The following is a 20,407-nucleotide window of genomic DNA, read 5'->3' as shown; positions in this document are numbered from 1 at the left end:
AGCTCTGTGTCTTGTGGCATGGTGGCTGTCTTATAGGGGTGTGCGAGCCAGGAGTGATTCTTCAGTTCTCGGGCTGCATGCGCCTAGGGTTACCTTCCCTAAGTGCCCAGTAAGTACTGCCCTTGGGGCTTGGGGCCACCTTCCACAGGTTCCTTGGGTTCTGCCTCTGCTTAGCTGTTTACTGCTCGGTTTTCGGCTGCCCTTTGTGTGCTGGGGTGTTTTGTCTCCCTTGTTTGTTTTAGGGTAGGGGCAGTTTGTACTGGTAAGGGGCGCAGGGTACTGCGCAGCTTGTTTTCACTTATCATAGCGGCCGGCTCTGTTTCGCCTGGGTATGCTGTCCTCTTCCTGGGTTTTCTTTTTGTTTGTCTGCCCGGTGGGGGGGTGTCTGCCTTGGTTATTGCTCTCTTTGTATTGAGTACTCTTCTCTATTCCGGTGGTACCCCCCCCTGCTTGTGAGTGTACACATCTCAGGGGTTCAGTTCTTAGAAAGTTGTTTGTTAGACTTGGGCGCCGGTTAGCAGTACCCTGCCTGGGCTTCCCTGAGCGTGAGTTCCGTCTCAGAACCATGGGAATTCTCCACGGGGGCGAATGGGTCCAATAGATGTGACCCCTGAGTCTCCCCTCACTTTGTGCGAGTTCAAGGGTTGCTCTGTTCCCTTGTCTCAGGGTGACTCTCACTGTTTTTGCCTCCGTCTGTTGCCTGTTGAGTTGGTGGCACCTTCGACCCGGAGTCCTGTGAGTTTTGTTGCTTGTTTGACTCAGGTACCCAGTTTTATGCTGACTATGCGGGTGCAGGCAGCACGAGAATTGCATGTTGGGTTTAGGTGGTTGCAATGCGCTAGGTTGTTTGCTCCCCGGAAGCCCCGAGGCTGCCCTGTTTTGGTTATTGTGACGGGGCTTGGGGGTGTTGGTCGCTTCGGTTTTGTTTCCGTCTTAGCTCTACTAATACAGTACTAGGTTGAACTTTGTCCTTGTTCAGTTCCCTGTTTTTGCACTGCCCCTGTGTTTAGTTCTGGTCCTGAGTTTTCATCTTCTCCTTGTTTGACACTTCCAGCTTCTGGGTTGCCCTGTATGCAGGTGGATGTGGCTTCTGTTCTTCTTCTCCTGCCTCTGCAGTTTCTTTTCATTGGGCCGGGAGGTGTTAGGTTTTTGGGCCTTGGCTCTGGCTTTTTTTCTTTGTGTTCCCTTTTGGGGGATGCATTTTTGTTTTCATGCTGCTCACGTCCTGGTTTGTTCTCCTCATACCATACTCGATATTGCATGTTTCGTTCTGCCCTGTTGGGGCTGAGTTTGCTGCTCCTCTGGAATGCGGTGTCTTTGCTTTTCATGATCTCACAGTGTCACTTCTCAAGAGTCTCGCATTGGGACCACAGTGTCTCCAATCTCCTGGCGTGCTCGCTGGTATTAGGAAGTTTTCTGTACGACAAATGTTCCATCTGGTTCCTTACCAGCTTGGGTTTCCGGCTCTGCTTGCTCGGTGTTCGCACCCGAGGTTTTTCACGCGGCTCCGCCTCTTCCTATGCTCGGTCGGTCCGTGGCAGGGCTGGTTTGGTTCTGCCTCGAGTCTCTAACCATCTGTTGGTGATCAGGTGGCTTCGTTAATAGTGTTGCACCTGCATGCTTCGTCTCGGCAGCGGTGTGGGGTTTTTTAGTGGTTCTTTTTGTCCCTTAGTAGGTTTGCTGTGTTTTGTTGGTGTGGTCTTGTCCTTCTCTTGTGGAGGTTTGGGGCTGTCATCTTGCCACATACTGTAGCCTTGTCTCGTGCAGCGCTGGCGGAGCCACTCTGGGTTGCTTCGGTTTTGGTGTTCCCTCTGCACCAATTCGCGAGCTGTCTCTGGTATGGTTCACCTCCGGCCTGCTCTTGCGCCGCTTGAGCCGTCCTGGTTCTTGTATTTTGTGCTCTCTTCTCTTCGGCCCCTTCGGTTCTAGATTGTTTTCCGAGGCTCTTTTCTTGTTGGCGCTAGCCTCTGGTGGTCGGGTCGGGGTGCTTCATGCTCTCTTCTGGCGCCAGGGTTTTGGCTCTTTTGGTCCTCGTGATAGGTTTGTTTGCTTGCAGCTGTCTCCTTCTTTTCTGGCGAAGACTGCAGCGGCTGCTTTCCGGAGGGATCCTTGGGTTGTTGATGCTTGGTTGGTCTGGCCGGTAGTGCATCGTGTGTTGTGTTCGGTTGCGGAGCTTCGCCGTTCTTTGTGTGCCACGGCTGCTGTGCCTGGGGTCACTCTTTGGGTTGCTCCGGTTCCCCTTCTTCCCTGTTCCAGGGTGCAGTTCTCTCGGGTTGTCCGCAGAGTGGTTCAATCCAGCCGGCCTGCTGTCTTTCCCCGCGCCCATGACGTTTGTAGGTTGGTTATGCATTCCTTCGTTGCTGTTCCTGGGCCTTGTCGGGCTTGCGTGGCCTTGGGTTGGCAGTTGCAGTTTTTTGTCTCTGCTTCGCGTTGAGGAGCGAGCGACTTCCGCCTCCCACGTTAGGTCCCTCTTGTTTTCGTCTTTGGGTAGGTAGCTCCAGGGAGCCGACGGGACTCCCCCGGAAAACCAGCGTTGAATGTACAGTAATGAAACGCCATTTTCCGGGTGAGACCCAGAAGCTCCCCAGCAACCCTCCCTCCCTCCGGTTGGCGTTTTTTTTGTGTGTTTTGATATCCAGCCTCAGAACTGAGGTATTGGGTTGCCGGCATGAGGGGTCTGGGGCTCCTCCCTTCCCCCTCCCGGGGAGGGGGGAACTGCCCAGACGTAGGCGCGGCAACGTGGTGACGTCATGCTCGTTAGCTCGTTTTTATTTTGGGAGTTCTGTCCACTAGTTCGGCTCTCAGTAGCAATTTCTTAACCAGAATAAGGGCTTGTTTTGGAATGCTTACCTTTCCGGGTGCCTGACCCGATCGATGGCAGACATAGAATGCTTCCAACCACACGGGGGTTTCTATAGGTCATTGCTCCTCGTGCCTCTCTGAGGGGGCCAGGTTCTGGCTCGTGGTATCCGGTAGGCCTAAGAACTCCATACACATGACTGATGCCAAAGTCTGACATTAGCAATAACAACCTGGATAGCTCCGGGGAGCCTCAAGGTCTCACCCAGAAAATGGCGTTTCATTACATTCAACGCTGGTTTTCTCATTCTTATTCTTATGTCTCAACTTGTATGCATCTTAGCAAAAAATAATTCTCATGGTCAATATTCCAGTTTGTCACTGCTTGCTGTCATGTTTCCAGGTGGCAGTAGCAGTGAAGACACTAAAGGTTGGCTCTACTATATCTGAGAAGCTGGATTTCCTCTCTGAAGCCGAGATGATGAAAAACTTTGACCATGAAAACATTGTGCGTCTCTTGGGAGTGTGCACCAAAACTGAGCCAATCTATACTGTAATGGAATTTATGTTATATGGTAAGATGGGAAAAGGTCATATATGTTACATTTTATCTTATCTTTGGATGTAATTCTGACAATACATTCATTTCTGGGGGGGGGGGGGGCACCAGCCAATTCCCGAGCCAATGGGGGAGCCCTGTAGGCTCCCTGGCGTTATCCAGGCTGATATGTATATATATTAGCTTTTTGGCATGCATTGTCAGAATTGTGCATGGAGTTTTTGCCTACTGGGGACCACGAACCAGAACCAGGCTTCCGCAGAGAGGCACGAGGAGCAGTGGCCTATAGAATGCTTCCAACCCCATGTGGTTGGAAGCATTCTATGCCTGCCATCGACTGGGTCTGGCACCCAGAAAGGTAGGCACCCCAAAACAAACCCCTATTCTGGTGAAAATATTGCTACCGAATGCCAAACGAGTGGACAGAACTCCCCAAATGAAAACTACTAACTAGCAAGATGTCATCACGTTGCCGCGCTGCTGTCTGCGCAATTTCCCTTTCCGGGAGGGGAAAGTGGGAGTCCCAGACCTTCGTGCCGACGATCCACTCTTCAGTTCTTGGCTGATGTGGTACTGTACTGGGTCTGGATTTTGTTTAAATTTCTGTGCCTTGTGGCGTGGACTGTCTCTACAGGTGGTGTGCAAGCCAGGAGTAATATTATATTCTTTGGTACTCGGGCCGCATGGGCCTAGGGTTTGCTTCCTTAGGTGCCCTGTAAGTACTGCCCTTGGGGCTTGGGGCCACCTTCCACAAGTCACCTTGGGGTCTACCTCCACTGTGTCTTTTACTGCTCGGTATTTGGCTGCCCTTGGAGTCAGCTGGGGTTTTTGTTTGCCCTTGTTTACCTCTGGGTAGGAAGTACAGTGGTACCTCAGAATACGAGTGTCCCTGTATACGAGTTTTTCGTAATACGAACAGGATTTGCTCGGAAAATTTGCCTCGGAAGGTGAGGGTGTTGATACGCGTACAGGCCGACCTAGCGCGTGGTGGTATGGCGATCGCCCCTCAGTTTACCAATGCCTCGCACCCAATGACTATCCCGCCTCAATTCTTCACCAGGATTTTCAGTGTTTTGTTGGATTTTTGGTCATTTGACCATAAAAGTTGTTATTATATATCTTCCCATGGGTCCCAAGAAAGCCAGTGGTAAGGATCAAGGCAAGAAACTGAGGATGTGAGGATGACAATAGAGAAAAAACAAGAGATCATTCGGAAGCATGAAAATGGTACACGTGTTGTTGAACTTTGTAGGCAGTACAACAAAGCCACGTCAACAATATGCACTATACTTAGCAAGAAAAAGGACATTATGAGTGCTAAAGTGGCAAAAGGCATAAGAACAATCACGAAACAAAGACCACAAATACTTGAAGAAGTGGAAAAGTTGTTATTAATTTGGATTCACAACAAGGAGTTAGCGGATGATAGTGTTTCAGAGGTCATCATTTGTGAGAAAGCCTGGGTATTGCACGAAGACCTTGTAAAGAAAACCCCTGGAACGAGTGCAGATAGACTTTAAGGCAAGCAGGGGATGGTTTGAAAAATTTAGAAAAAGAAGTGGTATCAATAGTGTTGCAAGGCATGGGGAGGCAGCCAGCTCAGACAAACCAGCTGCTGAAAGATTTATTAAAGAATTTAAAAAGTTTGCAGAGGCTGAGGGATACCTACTGCAATAAGTTTTTAATTGTGATGAAACAGGACTGTTCTGGAAAAGATTGCCGAAGAGGACATACATTACCAAGGAGGAAAAATCATTGCCCAGACACAAGCCTATGAAAGATAGGTTTACGCTTGTGCTGTGTTCAAATGCGAGTGGCGATTTGAAAATTAAACCCTTGCTAGTGTATCATTCTGAAAATCCAAGGGTTTTCAAACAGTATAAAGTGCAGAAAAATCAAATGTGTGTGATGTGGAAGGCTAATAAAAAGGCATGGGTGACTAGGCTTATTTTTTCGGAGTGGGTGAATGAAGTGGTGTGCCCTGCCATAGAAAAATATCTGCAGGAGAAACATTTACCACTCAAGGCCCTTCTTTTCCTTGACAATGCTCCTGCTCATCCTCCAGGCTTGGAAGACGAATTGTTGCACAGATACAGTAAATTTCTCACAGTAAAGTTCCTTCCTCCTAACACCACTCCTCTAATTCAGCCTATGAACCAGAAAATCATAGCGAATTTTAAGAAACTTTATGAAAGGGCAGTTTTCCGGAAATGTTTTGAAGTGACTGAAGCCACAAACCTCACCCTCAAAGAGTTCTGGAAAGACCATTTTAACATTTGTAGTGCTTTAAAACTCGTTGACAAAGCCTGGCAAGAAGTGACTCAAGGAACCCTGATCTCTGGCTGGAGAAAATTGTGGCTTGAATGTGTGACCGAACTAGACTTTGAGGGGTTTGAACCTTTAAATAATGCACCTATTGTTGAGAAAATTGTTACTCTGGGCCAGCAAATGGGCTTGGAATTGGATAGTGATGATGTGGAGGAGTTGGTGGAAGAACACAACGAAGAACTGACCACCGAAGAACTCCAAGCCCTTCAAAAGGAACAGCAAGAAGACACAGCTGAGGATGTTTCTCCAGTAGAGGAGGATGAGGCAGTACTGAATGTCCCTTCTGCAGACATTAAGAAGTGGTGTCAGATGTGGGAAGAGATGCAAACTTTTATTGAAAAGACTCACCCAGAGAAAGCTGTAGTAGGCCGTTGCATTAATCTTTTCAATGACAATGTGATGCCTCACTACAGACACATCTTGCGAAGAAGGGAAAAACAATCTTCCATGGACAGATTTGTGGTGAGAAAATTGAGCAGTGAGCCACAACCAGGACCTAGTGGTATGCAGGCAAAACGTGCCAGGGAGTGCATCCCAGAGAGGTCCTCACTGCCTGATGTTATAATGGAAGGGGACTCCCCTTCCAAACAGTAACACCTCTCCTCCTCCCCCCTCCTCACCATCTTCCATACGCCTACAGCATTCATCAGCAAGGGTAAGTAATAACTTGAACATAGTTTTGTAGGTTTATTTAGATAGGTATAAGGTATAAATTAGGTATAAAATTTAGTTTGAAGTGAGGTTTTTGGGTAGTCAGGAACGAATTAATTCATTTCCAATTATTTCTTATGGGGAAATTAGCTTCGGATTACGAGTTTTCGGAATATGAGCTGTCTCCAGAAATGGATTAAATTCTTAAACCGAGGTACCACTGTAGTTTTTGTCACTGGTAGGGGCACAGGGTACAGCGCAGCTAGTCATTACCTCTCATAATGGTTTGCTCTGTTCTGCCTGGGCATATAGTCCTCTTGTTTTTTTTTTCTGTTTGCTTTTGTTGCCTGGGGAAGGGGGGTCTGCCTCTTGGTTGGTAGTGTCCTATTGTTATTTGGTGGTCCTCCGCTAGGCCCCCACAAGTGTACATGTCCCAGGGGTGCAGCTTGTAGCAGTTTGTATGGTAGTTTTTGGGCCGGTCAGCTGTACCCTGCCTGGGCTTTCCTTAGCGTGTTACCAAGGCTAAGGGCCCTGGGAATTCCCACGAGGGGGGCTCCGTGGTCTGATGGATGCGACCCTTGATTCCACTCTCACTTCGTGCGAGTTTGATGGTTGCTCTGTCAATGTCCCTTCTGCAGTCATTAAGAAGTGGTGTCAGATGTGGGAAGAGATGCAAACTTTTATTGAAAAGACTCACCCAGAGAAAGCTGTCCCCTAGTCTCAGGCAGACAATCACCGGTTGTTTCCCCGCCATGCTGCCTGTAGGGTCGGTGATTCTTTTGATCTGGAGTCGCGGACGTTTGCTGTTTGTACGTGCTCCAGCTCATCCAAGCTACTAATCATGATATGAGGGTGCAGGCAGCTGGGGCATCGCATGCTTGGTTTAGGTTGCTGCAATGCTAATAGGTTGGTTACTTCCCCAGATGCCCCAAGATTGCCCCGTTTTGGTTATAGGGACCCGGACTTGGGGGGTGGTAGTGGCTATGACTTATGTTCCATCCATCCCTCCATGTCCTTTCCCTTCTGTTGTGCGTCCAGTTCCTCCCCCCTTGCTTCCGGCTGAAACGTCTGAGGGTTTCGGAGTCGGGGCAGGATCTAGTTGGTGTTGAGACTAGGGCGGTTTCAGGGAAGTCCCCTTCCGGGGTGGTGGCGGAGGCATTCAAACCTGGTCCTCCAGCCAGAGCTTCTGGGTCTGACTAGTGGGCCCCCCTTCGATCCTGATTTTTCGGTGGCTCCTGCTTTTTTTCTCTAGAGGCGGGGGGGGGGGGGGTTTGGAGGATGGCTCGACTCCGGGTCCCCGGAGTGAGGTTTCCGGGGTGGGGAAGGGGTTGACTTGGGGGCCTTGGGCCCCGTTGGATCCCGCCTGGGTTTTTGTACCCTCGGAGTGGGGCATGGTGTTGCATTGAGTGCGGTTCTTCTCTCTCCCTCCTTGTTCCAAGTACGAACCCCTCCCCGGGTTCAGTTCCGTGATCCCGTTGGTTCTTCGGTTCCGTCTTTTCAGAGGTTCTCGACTTCCCACATCCCATCCCATGTGGTGCAGGAAGCCCTTGCAGCTTATCTCCTGCACAACCCGGATTATGCCTTCATAATGGATCCGTGTTCCTTCAGTTATAGATCTTGTTCTTACTGGGTTTGTTATGAAGTTCTGGAGTCATCCTGGTTAGCAGACTGCCCTCTTTTCTCCTTGGAGGGTTGGCATTTATTCTGTTGGTCCCACATGCTTGAGTGTGGGACCAACATCCTCCCAGCGAGCATAAGAAATATTGCCAGAACAACTGTGGACATCTTCAGGAGAGAACTGGATAGTTTTCTTCAAGGATTGCCGGACCAACCGGGCTGTGGTGGGTATGTGGGCCTGTGGGCCGCTCCAAGCAACAGCCTGCTGAACCAAACTCTTACCGGGCTTGGAGAGTACAAGAACTCCCAGAACCCCACCAAGCAGGTATCAAGCAAGCAGTGGAGGGAAGCTCAGATGGCGTTGCAGGTTTTCCTGGAGGGTGAATTCAAGCATCTCTATGCATGCATGTTTGACCTTGCTCTTCTGCGGGATGTTGGTGTGGTGCACCTCCATGTGCAGGTTCTTCCCTTTCGGCTGCAATGGTCACAGAGGACTTGCATACGCATGGCCTGTTGGCTTCGGCCAACAGGGCCATTGCGGCCATTGTTTTCCAGGGCCATTGCAGCCATTGTTTTCCAGGGCCATTGCTCCCTGAAACCTCTCTGAAGGGGCCAGGTTCTGGCGCTGGTCCCTGGTAGGTCTGAACTCCTTAGCTAATGTCCCGGTCTAATATAACATACATCAGCCCGATAAGCTCCAGGAAGCCTCCGGGGCTCACCCAGAAAATGGCGTTTCATTACATTCATCGCTGGTTTTTTGTATTGTATATTTTGTATATATTTTTTGTTATGAAGTTATTTTTGCCAAATAGAACCAAAACACAGTACATCTTGTCTTAATAAGTATCCAAGTGAAAGACCTCAGAAACGGAATATATTAGCAAGCATAGTTGAGAGCAGATTGAGTTAGGGAAGGAAAACAGAAAGTATTTTTTTATATATATAAAAAGACGCTGTTTGTATTCACACAAAGCCTGATTTTTGTTATTCCTTTTTAGTGACTACTGTACTGTGTTTTGTTAGATATTGAGTAAGTATTAGATAAAAATACAGTATTGATATAAAAACTGTATTAAAGAGTGATCACATCACATGGGACAATGTTCTCATGAGACGGTTACTTAATGAGTAACCGTGTGTCACTGCATCACATCAACTTTACTCCTTGAGCCGTGATGTCTATTAAAACTGCTTTAAATTTTATGTAAAGAGTATAACAGCAAGAAGAGAAAAACAAACAAGCCAAGTGTCAGAGTAAAAGAAAAGGCATGACGATACTGACTGTTGGAAAATCCAGACAGGAAGAAAATGGCACACAAAAAGATAAATAGACATTGTCAGAGATGGAGAATACCAAGAGTATGGATAAAGACAGACAGACAAGTAGAGAGTTACAGAGAAAGATAGGACTTCAGACAGATCAATATAGGAAGAAAAATGCAGATATGAAGACAGTGTGACAAATAATGGCATTGTGGGAAAGGCAGTGTCGAAGATAGATATTGTGACAGAAAGAGTTGTCAGAAAGATATATGGATAGGGTGGTTGCCCACTGAGAGTCATCGGTGATGCAGAGTGGCATGGCAGCTAAAAGTACTTCAAATTATACAATGATGTTACCCACAAATAGCTGAGATTTCAAATGAAAAATCCACAAATGGCAAGGGTTTGCCTTACTGTACCTATGTAACAGTGAACTACAGTACATTACAATTTAATTTTAATTATTTAAACATCTCAAATTTTTCTCCATAGGGGATCTCAAAACATACCTACTTGCAAGAAGAAATTTGGTTAATGAAAAAAACCGCAATGACGATGATGAGGTGAGCAATAAGAGGCTGACTTCCATGGCTTTGGATATCGCGCATGGCCTTGCTTATTTAGCAGAGCTAAAATATGTTCACAGGTACGATTGATGATGCATATAGTTTTAATTGTTACTCTTTAACTTAGATATATTTACCATATATATGTACATTAAACAGCTAAAAGATTATTAACCTCTTCAGATTTAGGAAGTAAACATAGTTTATTCACAGCAAGTTTAGTTTTATGTAATAAAATGGGTTAATTTATTAATTTCAGGGATGTTGCGTGTCGAAACTGCCTGGTCAATGCAAACCGCACAGTTAAGCTTGCAGACTTTGGCATGACAAGGCCTATGTACGAAAACAATTATTATAAGTTTAACCGTAAAGGTAAGTCATGCCAATATGAATTATTTGATTTTCATTTGTAGTTTCCTTTGTTTTAAGATATAGATATTGCCAACACAGGCACTCATCAGATGTCCAGGATATATCACTTATCTTGATGTTTTGTACGTAAGATACATGAGATATGGTTACACATGCGTATGTATACTTTATCATCTATTGTCATCAGACCTCAGTTGCGTCTTACAATTTGGCTCTAGAGTATTTATATCTCTTGCCATTTCTGTGGTGAGCTCCTTCAGCTCCCCGGAGCTATACTGGGCTGATGTGTATATATATTAGACCATGGCAACAGTCAATCGATGGAGTTCTTAGCCTACCAGGGACCACAAGCCAGAACCTGGCCCTCTCAGAGAGACACAAGGAGCAATGGCCTATAGACACCCCCATGTAGTTGGAAGTAGTCTATATCTGCCATCTACCAGGTCAGGCACCCAGAAAGGTAGGAATCCCAAAACAAACTACAGCTAGTTTAAAATTGCAAACCGAAAGCCAAACGAGCAGGCAAAACTCCCCAATACGAAAACAAGCAAACAAGCATGACGTCATGATAGCCCCCACACCACTGTCAGCGCAACTTCCCTCCCCCCCTTCCCTTCCTGGGATGGGGAAGGGGGAGCCCCACACCTCCCATGCCAGCTTCCCAATCCCAGTTCTGAGGCTGTTGTGTAGTCGATCGACTTTAGCTCCGTCCTTTGAACAGTGTTGTGCCTTATGGTGTTCCTCTGCTGTACTCACCTAGTTGTGTTTGCGGGGGGTTGAGTTCTGGCTCTTTGGTCCCGCCTCTCAGCCGTCAATGAACAGGTGTACAGATTCCTGAGCCTATTGTGCTCTATCATATCTACACTTGAAACTTGTGTATGGAGTCAGCCCCGTGATTGCACATGTCACAGGGGTTCAGCTTTTGTTTGTTTGTTTGTTTGTTTAGTAGTTTTGGGATACCCAGTTAGCAGTACCTTGCCTGGGCTTCCCTTAGCAATCAGCCTAAAGGCCCTGGATATATATATAGGATATATATATATATATATATATATATATATATATATATATATATATATATATATATATATATATATATATGTATATATATATGCAGAAAAAGCACATGTGAAAAATAGAAAATGCTTAACGCGTTTTCGGCTAATTCGCCTTCATCAGAGCAAAGTAGAATGAAGATAAAGATAAATGAAGATTGATCTTCATTCTACTTTGCTCTGATGAAGGCGAATTAGCCGAAAACGCGTTAAGCATTTTCTATTTTTCCCATGTGGTTTTTCTGCATACTTGGATCAGTGTTTTTGTGATCATTATTGCATGCATATACATATATATATATACATATATATTAGTATATTTTTTGGTAGCAGTCTTTCCTGTAGACATATATTATTAAATATGACCGAAAAAGTAAGATTAATAATTCTAACACGAATTTTCTCAATCTTTCGTACATTACGCTTCACTGTTGGAGGTAAATCAAAAATCACTTCTCCAAAATTCATTTTTATTTCTAGTCTGACGCAACACGGGCGCGTTTCGTAAAACTTATTACATTTTCAAAGACTTCACAAATACACAACTGATTAGAGCTTACGTATCTCTGATTTTATATCTACATTTGAGTGAGGTGGGAGGGGTGATGTGGCATTAACACAAGACAGAACAAGAGGGGATATTAATAGGGTATTAAAAGTATCAACACAAGACAGAACAGAAAAATGGGTATTGAATAGAAGTGTTTGTAGAAAGCCTATTGGTCCATATTTCTTGATGCTTCTATATTGGAGCGGAGTCTTGAGGTGGGTAGAATATAGTTGTGCAATAATTGGCTGTTGATTGCTGGTGTTGACTTCTTGATGTGTAGTGCCTCGCAAACGTCAAGCCGCCTGCTATCGCTGTATCTATCGATGATTTCTGTGTTGTTTACAAGGATTTCTCTGGCGATGGTTTGGTTATGGGAAGAGATTATATGTTCCTTAATGGAGCCCTGTTGCTTATGCATCGTTAAACGCCTAGAAAGAGATGTTGTTGTCTTGCCTATATACTGGGTTTTTTGGAGCTTACAGTCCCCAAGTGGGCATTTGAAGGCATAGACGACGTTAGTCTCTTTTAAAGCGTTCTGTTTTGTGTCTGGAGAGTTTCTCATGAGTAGGCTGGCCGTTTTTCTGGTTTTATAGTAAATCGTCAGTTGTATCCTCTGATTTTTGTCTGTAGGGAATTGGCTTTACACTGGATTAATCTTTGTTTAGATAGGAGATGCCTCGTATGGGCCAATAAGCCTTCTGCAGCCTCTATGTTTCACCTCACATTTTTATCCCTTATGTATCCCCCCATGTTTTCACCTTCATTGTATTATCACCTGACCCAGTGCGGGTATAAAATCAACTAGTATTGTAAGATCTGTTCACTTGAGAATGAACCATGGAGGTTCGAAACGTCGTGCAAATTATATAAATAAGTGTAATACACTCTATAGTAAATCACTTCTTTTCTTCGCCTTAAAAGTACGAAAATGAGTTTTGGAGAACTCCTATTTCAATTAAGCCCTGATGCTAAGAAAATAGTTAGAGGGATAGAAGCCCTAAACCAGAAAATAATAAATACAGAATATGCGGTCATATTCAATGAAACATATATATATATATATATATATATATATATATATATATATATATATATATATATATATATATATATATATATATATATATATATATATATATATATATGTTTCATTGAATATGACCGCATATTCTGTATTTATTAGAATATATATATATATACAGAGCACCACTTGGTTTCCGAACCCCTTGGGGACGAGACCCGTCGGTTAACATGTAAGTTCGTATACGAGAAATAGAGGGGAAAAAATAAACTAGAAATGTAAAAAGAAATTGGTCTGAAAAATTTAGGAAAAAACTCTAGGGGAAAAAATCGACAGGTTCATAGCGTAAATGCGACCGTGTTTTGTTTGTACTCACCAATAAGTGAAGTCCTGATCCGCTTTATAAAAGTCCTTAATTGTTCCTAACTGATTATTAAGACGACTGGCAAACATCTAGAGGATGTTTCCTGCCAGCCTGCAGGAACATCCTGCCAGCCTGCAGGAACATCCTGCCAGCCTGCAGGAACATCCTGCCAGCCTGCAGGAACATCCTGCCAGCCTGCAGGAACATCCTGCCAGCCTGCAGGAACATCCTGCCAGCCAGCCTGCAGGAACATCCTGCCAGCCTGCAGGAACATCCTGCCTGCCAGCCTGCAGGAACATCCTGCCTGCCAGCCTGCAGGAACATCCTGCCTGCCAGCCTGCAGGAACATCCTGCCAGCCAGCCTGCAGGAACATCCTGCCAGCCAGCCTGCAGGAACATCCTGCCAGCCTGCCTGCCAGCCAGCCTGCAGGCACATCCTGCCAGCCTGCAGGAACATCCTGCCAGCCTGCAGGAACATCCTGCCTGCCAGCCTGCAGGAACATCCTGTCTGCCAGCCTGCAGGAACATCCTGCCTGCCAGCCTGCAGGAACATCCTGCCTGCCAGCCTGCAGGAACATCCTGCCTGCCAGCCTGCAGGAACATCCTGCCTGCCAGCCTGCAGGAACATCCTGCCTGCCAGCCTGCAGGAACATCCTGCCAGCCAGCCTGCAGGAACATCCTGCCAGCCAGCCTGCAGGCACATCCTGCCAGCCAGCCTGCAGGCACATCCTGCCAGCCAGCCTGCAGGCACATCCTGCCAGCCTGCCTGCAGGCACATCCTGCCAGCCTGCCTGCAGGCACATCCTGCCAGCAGGCACATCCTGCCAGCCTGCCTGCAGGCACATCCTGCCAGCCTGCCTGCAGGCACATCCTGCCTAAAATATACGATGATGTACTGTACATTTAAGAAACAAATCTGGGTCACAGGTCTGTGGAGTGTGGTTAGGCTTACGGAGTCAGCCGGTCCCTCCACCACCGGACCCCACCACCGACACACCTCCCCCTCTCCCCCCACCCCAAACCCACCCACCCACCCACCCACCCACCCACACACACACACACACACACACACACACACACACACACACACACACACACACACACACACACACTCACTCACTCTCAGAGGTCACGTGGTTCATGGTTCACTTCAACACCCATATATCGCTTCCTGTCTGCCTGCCTCCTTCCCAGCCTGCAAGCCTGCAGGCACATCCTGCCTAAAATACACGATGATGTACTGTACATTTAAGAAACAAATCTGGGTCACAGGTCTGTGGAGTGTGGTTAGGCTTACGGAGTCAGCCGGTTCCTCCCCCACCACCGACACACCTCCCCCTCTCCCCCCACCCCAAACCCATACACACACACACACACACACACACACACACACACACACACACACACACTCTCAAAGGTCACGTGGTTCATGGTTCAGTTCAACACCCATATATCACTTCCTGCCTGCCTCCTTCCCAGCCTGCAAGCCTGCCTGCCTGCCTCCTTCCCAGCCTGCAAGCCTGCCTGCCTGCCTGCCTCCTTCCCAGCCTGCAAGCCTGCCTGCCTGCCTGCCTCCTTCCCAGCCTGCAAGCCTGCCTGCCTGCCTGCCTCCTTCCCAGCCTGCAAGCCTGCCTGCCTGCCTGCCTCCTTCCCAGCCTGCAAGCCTGCCTGCCTGCCTGCCTCCTTCCCAGCCTGCAAGCCTGCCTGCCTGCCTGCCTCCTTCCCAGCCTGCAAGCCTGCCTGCCTGCCTGCCTCCTTCCCAGCCTGCAAGCCTGCCTCCTTCCCAGCCTGCCTCCTTCCCAGCCTGCAAGCCTGCCTGCCTCCTTCCCAGCCTGCAAGCCTGCCTGCCTCCTTCCCAGCCTGCAAGCCTGCCTGCCTCCTTCCCAACCTGCAAGCCTGCCTGCCTCCTTCCCAGCCTGCAAGCCTGCCTGCCTCCTTCCCAGCCTGCAAGCCTGCCTGCCTGCCTGCCTCCTTCCCAGCCTGCAAGCCTGTCTGCCTCCTTCCCAGTCTACAAGCCTGCCTGCCTGCCTGCCTCCTTCCCAGCCTGCAAGCCTGCCTGCCTCCTTCCCAGCCTGCAAGCCTGCCTGCCTGCTTGCCTCCTTCCCAGCCTGCAAGCCTGCCTGCCTGCCTGCCTCCTTCCCAGCCTGCCTGCCTGCCTGCCTCCTTCCCAGCCTGCAAGCCTGCCTGCCTGCCTGCCTCCTTCCCAGCCTGCAAGCCTGCCTGCTTGCCTGCCTCCTTCCCAGCCTGCAAGCCTGCCTGCCTGCCTCCTTCCCAGCCTGCAAGCCTGCCTGCCTCCTTCCCAGCCTGCCTGCCTCCTTCCCAGCCTGCAAGCCTGCCTGCCTGCCTCCTTCCCAGCCTGCAAGCCTGCCTGCCTCCTTCCCAGCCTGCAAGCCTGCCTGCCTGCCTCCTTCCCAGCCTGCAAGCCTGCCTGCCTGCCTCGTTCCCAGCCTGCAAGCCTGCCTTCCTGCCTCCTTCCCAGCCTGCAAGCCTGCCTGCCTGCCTCCCTCCTTTCCAGCCTGCAAGCCTGCCTCCTTCCCAGCCTGCCTGCCTGCCTCCTTCCCAGCCTGCAAGCCTGCCTGCCTGCCATCATGCTAACGGGTAGTGTGTGTTAGGCTTATCTTCGGGAATGAGCCGGTCTCACCCCCACCACCAACAAACCACCCGCCCCCCTACATCCCATCTCTCAAGGTCACGCAGTTCAACCGCGTGACTACCACTCACTCCCTGCCTGCCAGCCTGCCTGCAAGCTAGCCTGCCTGCCTGCCTGCCTTTCCCTCCCTAATTCTCACTACTTCCGTCCCTTCCTGCCTACCTCCTAGCATCTCTCCCTACCTCCCCCTCCCTCTTAGCATCTCTCCCTCCCTCCTAGCATCTCTCTCTCCCTCCCACTCCCTCCTACCATCTCTCTCCCCCTCCCTCCCTTTCTGACTAATTCTCCCCTCTCTCATACTGCCTCCCACCTAAGCTCCCTCATCCATCCACCCACTGGTCAGCCATCACTGACGCAATGCGTGCATTTGGAGCCGACATGGTGCACAGAAGTTTCTTGATTGTGCAGATATGTAAAACAAAAGCACAGAATGAACATTCCAGCCTTAGGCAATTCAAAATAATAGGAATAATAGGCCGTGAATCTGTGAAGTCACAGTGGGCAAACTGGACCATCTCCCACCCACCACAACAAGCCGGCGTGACGCTTGGCGGACCCCTTCCTACCCGAACTTTGTTCGGGTAGCATGACTCCCCAACCCCAATCGGGAAACTGGAAGTTTCGGATAACTAAAGTTCGGAAACCAAGTGGTGCTCTGTATATATATATATATATATATATATATATATATATATATATATATATATATATATATATATATATATATATACATATATATATATATATATATATATATATATATATATATATATATATATATATATATATATATATATATATATATATATAGTTAAATATTACCGAAAAGTAAGATTAATAATACTAACACGAATTTTCTCAATATTTCATATGTTTCTTTTCACTGTTGATGGTTATTGAAAAATCAATTATCCAAAATTCATTTTTATTTCTAGTCTGACGTGACACTTGAACGCGTTTCGTAATAACTTATTACATTTTCAAAGACTTTAGTTTACACACACGCAACTATAACCTGCAAACACTAAACAGAGTTCTACTATGCTATCATTTAAACAGCTTTCATCTTATATACCCGCATTTGGGTGAGGTGATATGTTACAACAGTTTTGAATGAGGTGAACAACACTTTCAACATAAGATAGAGCAAACTTTCAACACAAGACAGAACACGAAACAATGATATAAATTGAGTAAATTAAAGGGAACAATGGAAGTAACTGCAAAGGGCCTCTTGGCCCATATTTCTTGATGCTTCTATATTGGTGCGGAATCTTGAAGTGGGTAGAATATAGTTGTGCTGTTGATTGGCTGTTGATTGCTGGTGTTGACTTCTTGATGTGTAGTGCCTCGCAGATATCAAGCCGCCTGCTATCACTGTATCTATCAATGATTTCTGTGTTGTTTATTAAGATTTCTCTGGTGATGGTCTGGTTGTGGGAAGAGATTATATGTTCCTTAATGGAGCCCTGTTGCTTATGCATCATTAATTGCTTGGAAAAAGATGTTGTTGTCTTGCCTATATACCGAGTTCTTTGAGGCTTACAGTCCCCAAGTGGGCATTTGAAGACATAGACAACGTTGCTCTCTTTTAAAGCGTTCTGCTTTGTGTCTAGAGAGTTTCTCATGAGTAGGTTGGCCATTTTTTTGGTTTTATAGTAAATCGTCAATTGTATCTTCTGATTTTTGTCTGTAGGGATAACGTTCCTATCAACAATATCTTTCAGGACCCTTTCCTCCATTTTATGAGCTGTGGAAAAGAAATTCCTGTAAAATAGTCTAATAGGGGTTAAAGGTGTTGTGTTAGTTGTCTCTTCAGAGGTTGCATGGCGTTTCACCTTCCTTCTTATGATGTCTTCAACGAAACCATTGGAGAGGCCGTTGTTGACTAGTACCTGCCTTACCCTACAGAGTTCTTCATCGACTTGCTTTCATCCTGAGCTGTGGCTGAGAGCACGGTCGACATAAGCGTTAACAACACTCCTCTTGTACCTATCTGGGCAGTCACTGTTGGCATTGAGGCACATTCCTATGTTTGTTTCCTTAGTGTAGACTGCAGTGTGGAAACCTTCGTTCCTTTCCATGACTGTTACATCTAGAAAGGGAAGCTTCCCATCCTTCTCCATCTCGTAAGTGAAACACAACACAGAATTCCACTCAAATGCCTCTTTCAGCTCCTGCAGATGTCTGACATCAGGTACCTGTGTAAAAATGTCATCAACATACCTGCAGTATATGGCCAGTTTCAAGTTCATGTCGACTAAGACCTTCTGTTCGATGGTACCCATGTAGAAGTTCGCAAACAGGACACCTAGGGGAGAACCCATGGCGACTCCATCTACTTGCTTATACATGTGCCCATCCGGGCTCAAGAAGGGTGCCTCTTTAGTACAAGCTTGGAGTAGTTTCCTTAGAATGTTTTCTGGTATGTCAAGAGGAGTACAGGCCGGATCATGATACACTCTGTCCGCTATCATCCCAATTGTTTCATCCACAGGTGAATGTGGATATATATATATATATACATAGATATATATATATATATATATATATATATATATATATATATATATATATATATATATATATATATATACATATATATATATAAATATATATATATATATATATATATATATATATATATATATATATATATATATATATATATATATATATATATATATATATATATAATATGAGTTAAGAAATATATAAAGAAAACAGCAGTGAATTGAACATGTCATTTCTCACTTATATATTACTCCCCTTCTTAGGTATGTTACCTGTACGATGGATGGCGCCAGAGTCTCTAACGGATGGTGTCTTTACTACAATGAGTGACATATGGTCATATGGAGTTTTGCTCTATGAAATTGTCACATTTGGAGCATTTCCATTCCAGGTATGCTTCTTAAATATTTATTTGCTTTGTAAATTTCTTTGTTATTTGGCCCATAGTCTAGGGAAACAAAACTCCTGCATAACTAACTTGAAAAGCTGTAGAAATATAACTTTTCCTAATTTATCATATATGATAAAAGAACTACTGATTAGAACACAAAATATACATTCATGTACAATTGTTAAGTTCACCTATCGCAATGAAGAATTCTTATTTATGAAGTGTTGTCTCCCATAGGTTTATGTGTTAATTTTTATCAGAAACTTGTTCATTTTAAGAAACAGATAATGTATTTTATGTATCATATCACCAAGTATAAATGGACTAAGTATTTAAATTCCCTTTTTGTGTGTGTTGTTCATAACCAACGGCCAATATGCTTAAATAACGTTAAATCAACATATGATCAGCTTTATGAACGTTGATTCAATGTTACATCAACATTGTTTACCCAGATTTATCCAGATGGTTATGACAACTTTTATCCTGCTGATTCACACTCGGAGCACCATAATAAATTATTTTGAATTGAGGGGATGGTAACACTGTATTACTTTGTGTGTAACAAGAAACGCTTCTTGGGATGTGGAAACATACTTTTCTCTACTCTGTTAATAGGTAAATCATCATCTGTTAATAGGTAATGTTAATAGGTAAATCATCCTCTGTTAATAGGTAAATCCTCATCTTCACCTATGTATTTCCTCTCAAAGGGTGGAATGCAAAATACATAGACCTAACTTCTGTAAATAAAATATAAAAATTTTTAGTTATACCCAAAACACTGGCTTAACTAGTGACTTTATATTATAAACAATAACTTTAACCACAATGTATTCTCTTTAACTTCAAAACATAGTACAGGTATTGTCTATTGTATGAATCAAATATTATTATAAAAATGAGCTTGTGTATGTGTATCTGATGAATATGTGTGTTTCGCAGGGAATGACTAATGATCAGGTGCTTGAGCACGTGAAGGCCGGTCACACTATTGCCATACCACCAGGAGTCAAACCTCAACTGTAAGTTTTTAAGTGTGCATTTCTTAAGTCTAATTTTGCAAGTATGATAATATTACTTGCTGCACTGAATAAATATATAAATATATATATATATATATATATATATATATATATATATATATATATATATATATATATATATATATATATATATATATATATATATATATATGCGAACAAGCCTGAATGGTCCCCAGGACAATATGCAACTGAAAACTCACACCCCAGAAGTGACTCGAACCCATACTCCCAGGAGCAACGCAACTGGTATGTACAAGACGCCTTAATCCACTTGACCATCACGACCGGACATAATGAGGTGATAGCCTAAGCTATTTGAACCACCCCACCGCCGGCACTCGGATAGTAATCTTGGGCATAGCATTTTACCAAATCACCTCATTCTTTGGGGCACATGTGAGGAACACAAATGCGAACAAGCCTGAATGGTCCCCAGGACAATATGCAACTGAAAACTCACACCCCAGAAGTGACTCGAACCCATACTCCCAGGAGCAACGCAACTGGTATGTACAAGACGCCTTAATCCACTTGACCATCACGACCGGACATAATGAGGTGATAGCCTAAGCTATTTGAACCACCCCACCGCCGGCACTCGGATAGTAATCTTGGGCATAGCATTTTACCAAATCACCTCATTCTTTGGGGCACACGTGAGGAA

At 45.6% G+C, this 20,407-nt stretch overlaps 1 protein-coding gene across 1 annotated transcript in view; it reads left to right on the top strand.

Moving 5' to 3' along the window:
• Positions 1 to 20,407, top strand: part of LOC123763973 (uncharacterized) — a 298,070-nt gene that overhangs the window by 237,070 nt on the left and 40,593 nt on the right. Inside the window, exons 21-25 of the mRNA XM_069330107.1 lie at positions 3,203 to 3,374; positions 9,710 to 9,863; positions 10,043 to 10,155; positions 18,570 to 18,697; positions 19,643 to 19,722. Of these exons, the coding sequence (XP_069186208.1) occupies positions 3,203 to 3,374; positions 9,710 to 9,863; positions 10,043 to 10,155; positions 18,570 to 18,697; positions 19,643 to 19,722 (647 nt within the window). The remainder of the gene's footprint in view (positions 1 to 3,202; positions 3,375 to 9,709; positions 9,864 to 10,042; positions 10,156 to 18,569; positions 18,698 to 19,642; positions 19,723 to 20,407) is intronic.

This window comes from Procambarus clarkii, chromosome 23 (assembly GCF_040958095.1).
Source record: "Procambarus clarkii isolate CNS0578487 chromosome 23, FALCON_Pclarkii_2.0, whole genome shotgun sequence".
NCBI classification, from domain to species: domain Eukaryota; kingdom Metazoa; phylum Arthropoda; class Malacostraca; order Decapoda; family Cambaridae; genus Procambarus; species Procambarus clarkii.
This window is presented reverse-complemented; position numbering and strand designations above follow the sequence as displayed.